This window comes from Schistosoma mansoni, chromosome 6 (genome assembly GCF_000237925.1).
Source record: "Schistosoma mansoni strain Puerto Rico chromosome 6, complete genome".
Taxonomy (NCBI): domain Eukaryota; kingdom Metazoa; phylum Platyhelminthes; class Trematoda; order Strigeidida; family Schistosomatidae; genus Schistosoma; species Schistosoma mansoni.
In genome coordinates, this window is record NC_031500.1 from 3,780,059 (window position 1) to 3,794,581 (window position 14,523).

The 14,523-nt window shown below is 37.0% G+C and overlaps 1 protein-coding gene across 1 annotated transcript in view; it reads left to right on the plus strand.

The window, feature by feature from the left end:
- Window positions 1–13,138: 13,138 nt before the first annotated feature.
- The window catches only part of Smp_002280 (putative kif-2), a 35,200-nt gene continuing 33,815 nt past the window's right edge, over window positions 13,139–14,523 (plus strand). The window contains exon 1 of the mRNA XM_018797989.1: window positions 13,139–13,395. Within this exon, the coding sequence (XP_018652975.1) occupies window positions 13,332–13,395 (64 nt within the window). The 5' untranslated portion in view covers window positions 13,139–13,331. The remainder of the gene's footprint in view (window positions 13,396–14,523) is intronic.

Consider the following 14,523-nt stretch of genomic DNA (forward strand, 5'->3'; position numbering starts at 1 on the left):
TTGATGTTTAGGACTACAATTGATCAATCTCTTATTGGCATATGTGAATACTGTGCCTGCGTTATTTGATAATAAACTGTAGTTGCAGTTTCTTTTTGCCTTCTGATTACATGAACCATTAAGATTTGTATTATAACGGTCATCGAGGTGAAAGATTATTTGGACTTCGCAGATAGCCTAGCCCTCCTATCTCATACACACGAACAAATACAGACGAAGACAGCAAATGTAGCAGCAGCCTCTACATCAATAGACCTCAACATACATAAAGGAAAAAGCAAGATTCTCAAATACAACAAGGAGAACTCCAACCCAATCACATTTGATGAAGAAACTCTGGAAAAGATGGAAACGTTCACGTACTTTGGAAGCATCATTGATAAACAGGGAGGATCGGACGCAGATGTGAAGGCAACGATCGGCAAAGCAAGGGCAGCATTTTTACAATTGAAGAACATATGGAACTCAAAACAACTCTCAACCAATTTCAAGGTCAGAATCTTTAATACGAACTTCAAAAGTGTCCCATCGTACGGAGCTGAAACGTGGAGAACTACTACAACCATCGTCAAGAAGGTACAAGTATTTATAAACAATTGTTTACGTAAAATACTCAACATTCAGTGGCCGGATACTATCAGTAACAGAGTTTTATGGGAGAGGACAAAACAGCTTCCAGCTGAAGAGGAAATTAGGAAAAGTAGTTGAAAGTTTATAGGACATACATTAAGGAAATCACCAAACTGCATCACGAGGCAATCCCTAACTTGGAATCCGGAAGGGAAGCGGAAATGAGGAAGGCCAAAGAACACATTAGGCCGGGAAATAGAAGCAGCTATGAAAAGAATGAATAACAACTGGAAAGAACTGGAAAGGATTGCCCAGGACAGGGTTGGATGGAGAATGCTGATGATTGGCCCATGCTTCTCCACGAGGGGTAACGGGCGTAAGTAAGTTAGTAAGGTGAAAGATTAGCGATGCATTGCACTACAGTACTTCTGATAAGCTGTATACATTTACATTTATCTTATTGATAAGTTGACATTGTATGAATAAATGTTAGTTTAACCAGGATATGATTTATGTCAGAAATTTAATTTAAAACATTGACTTTATGTGTGTGTGCGTGTGTATGTGCTGACCTCATTTCGTAATCTACATAATCATTCTGAAAAAAAACCGTTTATTTCTCATGACAATCAAAATAGTAATAACATACATTAGTATTAACCTGATGGGTAAAAGAATTGAATTTTTGACGTTTCGTAACTATGGTTAGGATTCCTCTTCAGTGAATAAATAGATTTTTCCAAATTAACACAAGTTTTAATAGTACAAAGAACAATTCAGACGCTGACGCAATATCGTGGATTGGTTGAAGTTAGACATTAACACTGTTGGATGCTAGCTTAGTGATCTACAGGTTAAGCGTTCGCATGCGAGACTGATAGGTCCTGTGTTCGAACCCCGCATACTGGATAGTGGATGTTCACAGTAAAATCAAGGGGGAGTCCCGTACTAAGACAAAACGGCCATCCAGTGCTTCCAGGTTTCCCACAGTGATCTAACTTTAATTGACTCATGAATTCATCTATTCAATTACAATAGTATCCACAAAACCCCTTTCTGATTATACAAATAGGTCTGATCATATTATTTAGGTCAAAGGTAAAACCTAGTAGGATTTATAATTGGGGAAATCGTTTTTTTTTCCAATTATGTAGAAAGTTCTAACACCAGCTTCATGATTGGTGAATTTGACATACACAACTATTGCTGATTTGATCTGTAGGATTTCACGTTCTACAAGATTATTAGGCACAAATGGAGATTTACAAGAAGACTTACCGATATAAAATGCTTTAAAATCAACACAGTCTAATCTGTAGATACTGTTGTATGTTGATAGGAAAGTGTGTTGGTTATCTGATATAACTTGGCGGCAAGGTTAAACTACAGTCGTAGTATGGTGTATGCTACTTATGTCGACAGATATAAGTAGTAAATAACACCAATCGGAAGTGGAAAACCTGGCAGTAGAAGGCTAAGAAGATCAAGTTGACGAGAATAGAAAGGAAGAATCATACAGAATTTGAATGACAACTGCTTGAAATTTGCAAATGAAGTATTCAACGTATGGTTCTCATAATTCATGAAGATGTTCTGTAATTTCACAACAGTAGATCCTAATACTTCTTTGAGGTTCTCATTGATAAACATGTTGTTGGGTTCTTGATTATATCAAGTGTAGGGAAAGCATTAAATTGAGCAAATGTTGACTACACTCATATTTCCTTACGTTTATCTTTTGTTATCACAAGTTTGGGTGAATGGTAGATGAGATTGTCATTACAAACTGTATTGTGATAGTATAGTTATCTAATGCTTCTTAGTTTTCAATGGTTGTCTACCTGAAGTTGGTTTTCGATAAACTCCCAACAGATTTGACTTTTTTTTGGATAAACACATTAGCCTAGTAACCCATGGAGAATTAAGTTCTTTTTGTTTTCAAAAACATATCGTTTCTAGACGTCATATTATTTTTATTACTGAGCTAAGGTCAGTTATTGACAATAGACAAACTTCATTAATGGTTAGTAGCTAGAAGAACCTCAAGTTGTCTAGTTTTTTTCCGTAAATACTGGTTCATGCTTGTATGGATAACCGCATCAACACCTTTCCTATCTCTATTTCCGTTTAATTGGTTGTGCACACCTTAGGCTTGCTGATTTGTTATCTTGTAGAGAACAAGAACACAAGTGGGGACAATCAAATCTATTTGAACACAGAATAACGGAACGTTATGATAAAATCTGAGAACCATAAAGTAAATACTTCATTTACAAAATATCAGTCAATCGTCTCAAAGTTCATTATTCTTTCGATTCCACACCAATCATTCTCTGTTCTTGTTCTCTTTCCTTCGATCTTCTTAACCTTCTGCTACCAGATATTTCACTTTAATTGATGATACATACTACTTATATTTGTCGACATCAGTAGCGTACACCATAATCTGTCCCAAAGTCATGTTTGTTATTATATATACGAAGCTAATGTACTTCAAATTGAACTTCTTGAATATCAAGCATTTTCTTGAGCTCCTAACTTTTATCTGTCTCCCACAGCTTTAGGGGTACATTGTAACAGTTGCCTGGTTGCATGGATATAGTTTCATATTTGAAAAATATCCCTAGAGTTGGTATTCGGAAATTACCGCAAGTTGTAACATTTGATGATCCGATGTTGACTTCCAACAAATCTTATAACTGAGAAGTAACATAAAATGTCTCAAGATGCTATTCATCCTTTCCATGTCTGTTTCCGAATTCCAACGCTATGTGTTCTTTAGCCTTTCGCTTTTCCGTTTCCTTTCAGGATTCCAGGTTAGCCCTTGCCTTGTGATGCAGTTTGATGATTCCCGTAATGCTTGTCCGATACACTTCCAACGTCTTTTCGTAATTTCCTCTTCAGCTGGAAGATGGTTTCTCCTCTCCCATAGTAGGATGTTGCTGATGGTATCCGATCAACGGATATTGAGCATCTTGTGTAGACAACCGTTTATAAATACTTGTACTATGTTGATAGTGGTTGTAGTAGTTCTTCACTTTTCAGCTCCATACAGTAGAACTTTCTTGACGTTCGTATTGAGGATTGTGACTTTGATATTAGTTGACAGTTGTTTTGAGTTTTATATGTTCTTCAACTATAAGAATGCCACCCTTGCTTTGTCAATCCTCGCCTTTACGTCTGCATCAGATCCTCCATATTCATCAATGATGCTTCCCAGGTTCGTAAAAGATTCCACCTCTTCTAGAGTTTCTCCATCAAGTGTGATTGCCTTGACTTTCTCCTTGTTGTATTTGAGGATGTTGCTTTTCTCTTTGTGTATGTTGAGGCCTACTGATGTAGAGACTGCTGCTACAGTCGTTGTTTTCATCTGTACTTTTTCGTGTGTATGGGGTAGAAGAGCCATGTTATCTGAGAAGTTCGAATCTTCTGAATGATTCCGAGCTATCTTTTGTATTCCGTGCTTCTTCTCAGATGTCGAGATTTTCAAAATCTAATCGACTACGAAAAGAAAGAGGAACGGGGCGTGTAAGCAGTCATGTCAAAGAACAACCATATTAGTTTTGTTTCAGTAAAGAATTCCTTATATTAGTCTTCTAATATTTCAACAAATTTCACTTTAACATACATTTAAGTTGTAAATTATTTCAACAGTACATTGTTATCAATGTCATTCACTGATCAATATCTGTCTAGAGGTCTAGAGGTTAAGTGCTCGCGCGCGAAGCTAATACGTCCTGCGTTTGAATCTTGCGAGGCGGGTCGAGGATGCTCACTGTTGTGGAGTATCACAATAGGACGAAACAGCCGTCCAGTGCTTCCAGGTTTTTCATGGTGGTTTAACTTAAATTGACTCATGATCTCAACTATTAAAATTAGAAATTAAATTTATTAACACATAACATTCAAGTTTCTAGTCTATAAAAATGTATCGTCTGTACTTGAGTTAAACAATTTAGGAATGCTCATAATGGAACTTTCTCTACTAGACAATAGGGACAATAACGGGGTGGATTCGCATGGATGTAGCAAAACGTTTTCTCTGAACCTAGCACACAACAATGCCGTCATGCACCGTCCCATCACCCTTAGCAGATCAGGCAACCCGAAAGTAACGAGAACACCATCAGGGCGAACGACAGGCTAGGTACCCCGTTCTCTACTACATTCAAGAAATGGTTTTGCTGAATTTGGTTCTCATATATTTGGAAAGTGAAAATATGTAGTGAATAACTAATGTATTTAATGTATAGTTAAATATTTTATGTTGTGTTTAAACATATCGTAATAATACGAAACCATTCCATTGTGAGTACTTCGAATTCGACTTCTTGATAGTTTTGTTGAAGTTCTAGACTTATTGGGATCAGTACTATTTTATTATATTATTTCAAATTCACGAAGTCCCTTTACTGCTCCTAGATCTCGTTATCCTAGTGTTTGAGCAGAAAACTTTGTCAATCTTTTGGAGACTAAAATTCAGTTCGCTTCCTAAAACAACAACAATCCGACACATCCCAGTAATAATAAGGGTAAGAGAATATATAACTCATCCAGTACCTGTCAGACTACCTACTAATCTGACAAATCAAACAACCAGTCAGTATCATCCTCACCCACATATCAGTATGACCAAAGAAACCAGAAAAATTACTTTAGGGAGGTTTTTGTGTCAGAAAAAGACGTGATAGCAATCTGTAGGGGGTTATCCTTATCATGTAAATGATCTTCAAAGATCAATAGAAAAGTCATTAAAGAAAGTTGCCAAGCATTTGGTTAATATCCAGGATATTGATGACCTGAGTGCACATGATAGTTACTTCGATCAAATAGGCTTCAGTGATCCAGGTTCATCCGTTCTAATCCTAATCGTTTGCTCTGAAGTCGATTATAACATTCTAGATAACATAGAAGTTACCTACCGTTTTGAGTCTGAAATATGTTTGATTAATCTCCAAAGAGGACATAGACTGAACTACACAGACTCCGATTTCCATCTTGGATGTAAAGGATGTGCTGTTTTCAAAAAGGTGATAAATTCTTTGTGAATAATTACAATCTGTTCCTGTATATTCAGAGGCGATATATTCAAATATGAAGTCTTTCCCAGTTTTTAGTCGATAGTTAATCCTCAGGTGCTAGAATACAATTTGAACAGATTGGAAACGTCATTTAATAAGTACGTATAGTGTGGTGTGGTCTACTTATATCCATATAAGTAGTATATGGTGTTGGTCAGACATAGATTGTATTTTGGCAGAAGACCGATGAGAAAAGAACTGAAATGAAGCGCAATCGTTTGGAAAATGCATGAGCAATGGAATTAAAGAAGAAACAGCAAAGATGGAGACTATTGGTTGTTAATTTGCATATTAACTGTCCATTGTATGGTTATTAGAATTTACTGAGATAGTCTGTAATGTTTGCTTAAATACATTCGACTGTCCCCAGTCGTATTTTTGTTCACTACAATAGTACTACTGCGTATTCCGTGTTCTTTGATGCTAACACTTCAGGTTTTTAAACCGTTTTTCAGTTCATTCTGTATGGTGTAAGTACATAAATCTCATAAGGCATGTCAGCTAAACGATTAATATGAAGCCGCATTTGGTGAACTGCACTAACCAAGTTAAAGGAAATACTTTAGATTGTTGCTGGCTAAATAAGGATTAATTTTGGTTGCGGTTGAAGTAGCTATTCATTCATAACTAAGTGTTTTCCTGATTACTTTATAAGTAAACTTGACGCTAGTGTTATTCGTAAATTCAACCGATTTTCATTTGGAAAAACAGTTGATAATATAGGAGCAGTGAAATGTCATTAAGCCCTAGCCAAATAATCCGGCAGTTGAGTCACTGAATATCGAACAGAACATCGATCCCTGTTAAAGTCAAGGACAACAAACGCGCATCAGTTAATTGTACGCCATGGTCTGGTCCATACAATGGTGGTCTCACTAACATCTCTGTACTCATTCTTACTAATATATCTACGTAGTCACACCCTTTGTGTTATACAGTCTTCAAAGCAGCCATGGTACTTCGATACGTTGAAGGTGTAATACACGTTAGATACTGACCGCGAGGTGCGACTTCAAAGTTACCTGGTTCTTCACACCATTCACGTCTAACTTGAGTAGGCCCCCGACCACTTGACGGAAACCATCTACGTTGGTGATCTACAATAATAACGAGAGCTTGGTACAAGTTGTAAAGGGCTATGTGTTAATGCGTTCCAACGTCACTCATGATGTTTAGAGATTCCATGTAAATTTTTAATAGTAACTTATGTAACATAAAAATAACTTTACACCTTCAATTTACATCAACATCAACTTTAGATCACGAGAATATTAGGAACTTTGTCTCTCCTACTGAAAGGTAAGAGAAGTAATGGTTATCCTGTACTATGAATTAATATGTTGATAGTATGATCACTCTGTCATTCAAACAATAAATACTTCAATGTGAGATAACATCACTTCTTTCCTCTTAGAAAACTCGGGTCATGTTGACTCAAAATTTATTTCTGGATCCTTATTTGTTATATACACAACACCCCAAGGATAATTTTAGGCATCTATCACAGGTTAGACCTCATCAAAAAGCATTCAATAAACTAAAAAACACTGAATAAGTATATGCGTCTGTGCTACATTTTATATCTGGATCCCGTTTGTGCGCTAAGATAACGGATCTATATTTTCAACAGGTGTTTCATCCTCACTAAGAACTAATAGTAAACTGTTTATAGAATGCATTGCAATCAAAGTACTTGTGTTTTATCTAGCGCTAAAGTTAAGGTCAGTAACTTTTATAACATCAAGAAGGGAATCAGTCATATGTATGAATTTACGATGATTTCTCCGATCCTTTGTATACATTACTGAGCTCAACGTCCTCAGTGAGGGTGGGTTTCTCTATGTGAAATAATCATTTCACTTACTTTAGATGGTATTGTGGTATTGCAGTCTAGGTTAAAATTATTACATTTGTCTATGCCCCTGTAATAATAGATCTAATCCCCAAATTGCAGATTGGCTAGGATGTGACTATTTGACCTGTAAGATCTTATATAGGAGTCGCACGATTATCTACACTAACTCGTCCTATCGTGACAGTCAGCAATATGATGTTTAGCACTTCTGAGAAAACACTTCTCGGATCGGGACAGAATAATATTTTTGGTATGAGAAAGATTGAACAATATAGTGGCCACGCCTGGATGGCCAATCCATGCCATGTAGGCCGATTATTCCCACGCTCGCCATTCCTGACACTCTCTTCTGTTAGTGTCACATATCGAATGTTGATCTCACTAATTACATGTTCAACTTCGAAGATTATGCGGTTGGGAACCAATACCACCACGGTATCTTGGAGAGGTTGGTGTACTGCATCACTTCTCCCACATCTCTTAGTTATTAAAATGTTCCTCCATTTCCTATCGACTCTCTAACCATAGGGACATTGAGGGGTATGAGAGACTTCTCACCAGGTGCCATTACTTCTGTCTCAAATTTTAGAGTCGGAATCTATGTTTGAAAATATTTATATCCACCAAAGAATATCTATTTTCTCTAACCTCTCTCTTTATTTCTGACAAGCAAGAGGACTTTGTTGCAGTGCGGACAGCATGATAGCGCAGTAAGCGTCCTTTCCTGGTGTTAAGTTAATAGCAAGATTTTTACCGTTCTTTGCAAACTAAAGCCTAATGTTTTCAGTTTACCATTACTGATGGGTTTAACCTTTGTCGGCTTATAAGACTGGCTTGTCAAATTGTGAATCTTTTGTAAGCTGTTTTAAGGAAGATTTCACTCTATACACATAACATACTTAACACAATGGGTAGTGGGTTTTCTACAATTTAAAGTCACAATGACAGATTACAAGACGAAAACAAACATAACATGAGGGGACAAACCATTTTAGCGAACACAGAATTTTTAACAATGGATTGCTTTCGTATCATATCGCTGAACATTGACATGGACTGCTATTATGAAGATGAAAGTACTACATTAACCAAGTGCTTTGGCATTTAGCATTGATCATGTATTGCTGATCTAGGTCTAGATCTACTAAACTTGTTGATGATAACACAATGGACTCTTTCGAAGGGTATCAGTTGATGTAAGCTTTCAGCTTCTATCAAAGTTAATTTCATGCTGTTTGTATTCAATAATTTGAATGTAACATCACATTCAGGTTAACCTATTTCAGAATCATTATTGTTTGTGAATCTCTACAGAAAATAACAAAATTATCCAACAAAACACTTCAGAGGGATTTTATTTCGTTTTAGTGGGTGAGAGGCTTTGTTGAGGTATTTTGCACTTCTTGAGTACACTTTTTATTATAATATCCTGCAGCATAAATTACGCACAAAAACCTGTTTCATGATCTAATCGTTGAGTGCAACTCAAATAAGCATTGTAACAGAAGGAATGTAATAAAAATTAGTCCTAAGACTTTTTTATCAAATAACAATGATGTTTATTTATTCATTTGCACTGCTTTTTATTTCAACTTGTAAAGTAAATAAATTACAGAAACAAATAACTTTGTAAGTCTTCTACATCAACACTGACCACATCACTTTTACTTGGTACACCCTAGGCTAAGGAGCTCGGTCATGCATCCGCACGAAGTCACGACTGTGCACGCTGTGCTACACATCCCTTGCAACTGCTAACTAGCTTAGACCATACGCTTTCCGAAATATCAACAATTTCCTGAATATATTTTCGAACTCCTTCATTTCTGACATCTAGTTTGACTAGCGGATGAAAGCGTTGTTAAGTGCTGAATATCCATAGCATCTTTAAACATTTACTAAAGTTCTGAATCACTTTCTGCCTTCAGACCAAATAAAAAAATCTAGTCGCGACAGTATTTTATCCTGTCTAAATTGTGTCATCTAAATAAATACATACTTTTCCTTCACAAATAGTTCCGGTAGGGTTTAGTTTTTTCAGGGAAGAGAGATGTAATATTTTTGCTACATGTCTTATTTTCCATCACAGCAAGTGCATCAACAGGATCTAACAGCTGACTGTATTGACTTGCTTCATACCAGTCCTATTGACGGTTGCTTTACAGGCTGAGTCCGTTTTACGTCTCGCCAGAGTCTTTTCGAACTCTACTGATAGTCTACAAGTATAATACCCTAAATCATACTGGTGAATGCGGTAAAATAAATAACAAGTGTTATTTTCACAAGGTTCAGATAATGTACAGATCAAGCCAATAGAAGCAAGAGATCATACGGAGTTTAGAAAGTCGATATTGACCCTAAATTTCTTAGTGGATTATTTTTGAAATTCTAGTGACTAGCTCTTTTTCTGATTAAGATAAAGAATGGAAAAGCCTGTATTAGTGCTATACTAAATAGGGCTTGGGCCGTTGGTCTGTATTGCTAAAATTACCTTAAATCAGCCTCACTTGGTCGTCCACGTTCCACTAACCGTAAAACGACCAGTCGTAGTTTCAGAAGGGGTTTTCCAGACTGGTTATTCAAAAAGATGGCCAGGAAAATTCTCCGCAGCTGTGATTCCTTTCAGCTTTCCAAAAAAGTGTTAGATCCACTGAGACGACTAACAGCGTGATTATTGAACGACCAAGACGTTATGGTCATGCTTTCGTGCCAGATGATTCATCCTATCTTCTCTTAAGTAGCCGTATAGATATCAGTAAACCTCGTTTGATCTTACTAAATTCCATCACCTCAAATTTCGTAATCTTGACGTTCCCGAGGAGCACTGCATTGGCGTCAGCACAAGCAATATATGATAGAGAGACGTTGACTAGTCATTATTTTATAGTTGAAATCATGAGTTAATTGAAGCTAGACTACCATGGAAAACCTGGAAGCGTTGGACGGTCATGTCGTCCTATTGTGGGACTTCTCAACAGTCACCAAACAGATTTTATAACAGTGTAGTTGTGAGTAAACTATTTGTATATGTGGCCTTTATTCGTTTTGAGTAAATTATTAATTGTTGTTCACTAAATTCATGTATCCTGCCCTGTTATTCGTTTTGTCTCAATAATCGGAGACGCACAATATAGTGGTAATGTGTACTTCGGAAATTCCTTAACCAGACCAATCTACACAACGTAGCTGATGAATATTTAAATCACAAGTTAATCTCTTGAGGAGTGATGCGTAAGTTGATTCAAAACCGTGTATGGATAAACATCCTTGTCCAGTGCTCACTAAAAAATTAAATATCAAGCGTTCGCGAACATTGTACCCTCATTTAGTGTATCACCGCTGCAGATAAGAGTGTATTTCTCTTTCAGTACTTCATTCAATTACACAAAGCTATCAGCATATGTCGTTCATGAACACACCGCCGCAGCGAATTCCAACTTTCCGGGTGAAAGAAACAAATAAACAGAAAGTTAGGGATGGAAACGAAATTTCCAATGTAAATCATGCTCTTATATGCAATATCCACTTCTCGAATGAATGCAAACATGCGAAATATTGCACACACATTGAGTATAGGGAGATGGATGCACTATACATTTACGGACCCGCACCCTATCCACGAAAACTAAAGAACTGTCAATAACTTAAGCGTTTTGCAATAAGGCCTTTCTATTTTCCAGAACGTGTGACTTTCGTGGGCAATAGTTGTAGTTGATGGGCTGCAAACAGCCAATATACGGACTGTAGAAGACAATTTCTATGTTTCTTTTACCGTCTGCTGATATGCAGTGACACGTCCAAGGGCGCAGTTTCTCCGTACAACCTTGAGTCGTAAGTACTTGCACACATAATACATGAATGAAGCAGAATGAACTAGAAATGTTCTTCAATTTGGTGCTACAGTGAGGACATAGTCATTCTGCTAAGTATTTACTTCACCGCTCGGCCTCAATCGTGAAACAGCAGGTTCTGATGAACCAAGCACAACGTAAACAGGACTGGCTAAAATTAATGAATGGACGAGATCATATGAAGTTTCGGTATTTTCAAACAAACCAGAAAGACCGGAGTGGCAATGTCATTCACAACAGCTTTTTCCGCCCCAGCGTGCGAGGCTTGTGATAGTGTCAGCTTTTCATTTAGAACATCTACTACTCCTATAATCTTGTTTGGCAGGCAAAGAAGAAAAACCATGCCATTTCTGTACCAAACAAGTTTTGAGAGCGCTACGGAGAAAGTGGTCCAAAGGTCCTTGTATATACATGAATGACAGTTGTTCAACAGAAAGAAATAGTAAATACGATGCTTGGAATCAATGCAGAAGCAGGAATTCGTGGACATTTCTTCCATTTAAATACATTCGCTAATAGTTTATTTTCATCAGTTAGCTTCGTATTACATCTCAAACTGACTGTTACAGCAAAATAAAATTAGTGATTTAGTTGTTTGTAATTAGTTTTAGTTTTAACTATTTTAGATTGGGTGGAAGCTCTTGGTGTTTACGTGGTCTGGATTAACTCGCAGTAGATAGCGCACACTATACTTCATCAGTGCTTCCAGTACCGATAACATAGGGATTAGAATCCAAGAGAGACAGATCATCCAATACCCCTTCTGCTAGCAAAGTTTTCAGATTAGTGTTATTCAGATGATACATATTGCTTGCGCTATATTGCAAATGGACTTATTGTGACTGTGGAATAGCATTAAACCTTCGAGAGGGCCTAGAAAAATGGAGGATCACGTCACATTCTTAATTGAATAATTACCTATACCGCTACCATATTTCCCACGTCTACAGACAGCTCTTGAGGACCGATACCAAATAAAACTACATAAGTTGGATCTGTCTCTTTACATACCTAACCTTGGTGTCAATTCGTTTTTTCGTATTTCTTGGGTTAAAGTGTAATCTGCGACTATAGTATGTGATAAAGAAATTAGTATTATAAGTCTCAATGGTAAGCTTTTCAACAATCTTATCTGTAAACACAAATGTGTCCGTGGAAATTCTCAAGAGAGGAAACCTCTGTTAATTACCAACGTAGGTAATCTATTTGGATGGTTGAGGTATACTTAAGCTGGACGAGAGTGATGTGAGCTATGAGTTGACATCTAAAGTCACACCTCGTGGTTTATACCTGACACGAACTGCACTTTCGTTGTATGTAAGCCTTAAAGCAACCTTGATAACTGGCTAAATTCTTGTAAGCACACACTATATTGGAGGCATGGTAGTGACTTTATGTACTGGAAACTTGAGGCTGTGATCCTATGACAAATTTCGCATTTCTTCCCACAGAGACTTGACCGCTGAATTTGTCCAATATCATAACCTGGATAAAAAGTACCCCTAAATCTATGCATACAAACGATAGCAATTACCGGTTAGGATTTTCAACCCCTAAAGATGCGTGTACAGAGTACCAATGAGTCAAGGACTTTGACTGCTTTATACAGTGAAATTATTCGTGGCGCGGAAGAAATATCACTCTTGAAGATAAAGACACATGATTCTCATTGATAAGTACAGTAAAATAACGAGCCAGGTCACTAGATCATAACACTAATAAAAGCATGCGTCGTTACGACCATTAGTTTCAAAAGTCGCGCCACTGTACATTTAGTAACTACGACCATAAGTTTGGGATTTCTTCGATGCATTTCTCAAACAGTCAACAATAAAGTGTATTTCTGGTACTTACTAAGTAGTCACCATGGCATCGTGTCTTGTTGTACTGATCTGGACTTTGCGTAACTTAGCTCGAGTTTGAATGGATTTGAGGGGGTCTCTTAATCCTTGGGGTCTTATGCACCGATGAAATATGGCGGATTATGATGGTGGCATTCTAGCTGTTGGGATAAATGTAGATATACAGAGAACAGATGGTGAGTATATCAAGTCTGACTAGTGTGAAGAATTGTGCTCATAAATAATTCGTCCATATCGGATATAGTAAATAGTTCTAACTATTGAAACGAGAGGATTGTATGTCCAGTATCTTCGGGACTTGTAAAATAATGTGTAAATGTTTAAGATGTTTGAATATCTACCTCTGAGAAATCTAGGAAAATATGAGTTTAGAATGTCGTTCATAGAGTTTTCGAGGTAATGCTTCATTGATTCCAAATTATGTATTACTTCTAAGTCGGTTGAAATATTTCAAATAAGTTTCCTGGTAACATGCTAGGTAGTATTTTTGTGAGTTATTAGTGGAGGTGCTGCATTGCCGAGATCATGAACTCGCTTATCCAGTTATCTTTACATTCTCGTTGGAGTGTTTTCTGTAGTTTCTTGGAAATAATTTCCAACCCCAAGCTTGTAAACTGGCACTCTATATCAGTGGAGCAAACCATTTCCAGCTTACGAGTGTCAGGCTTAAATTATACCCAGATTGCGCAACTGGTTGTTGCCTCTGACCAAGCTTCGTCTAGATAACACCCATCACGTTCCCATTATTGTTTATATACAGAAAAGTGGTTTCGATCTGTAATATCACTGACTCTCAGGAACCATCAGTTATTCATTGTGCAGGTTTTTGTTCATTCGGTAATCTACATCTTACCAAATTCTAACTTAGCTCAAAGATACATCTAGTTATCTTTATGAATTTCAATGTAGCTAGGACAACAACTGTTGACTAGTGCTTATTACTTAGTATTATATTCTACAAACATGAATTCAAAACTGAAGAGAAATCACGAAGTTAGACAACTTCTTATTCGGCCTCATTTATTGTTCTGGCTTTATTCATAACTGAAATATTTCAGTGGGTAGTGGTGAGACAAGGGTTTTCTACGTACATATTATGCCGAACGCTCCTACTTTCAACTCAGGTTGTAAGCCAATAATGTGTGAATGGAGGTAATGTGTGTCATACTGGTTTTATGAAGTAACTTGATGGATGACCAAGTATTATTCCTTCAAACAATTTTAAAGTTGAAATGCATCATGACGTGTGTCGTGGTCAACCTGGCTGGCTATTTGTAATGATGCTGAATTTGAGGTTCTATCCA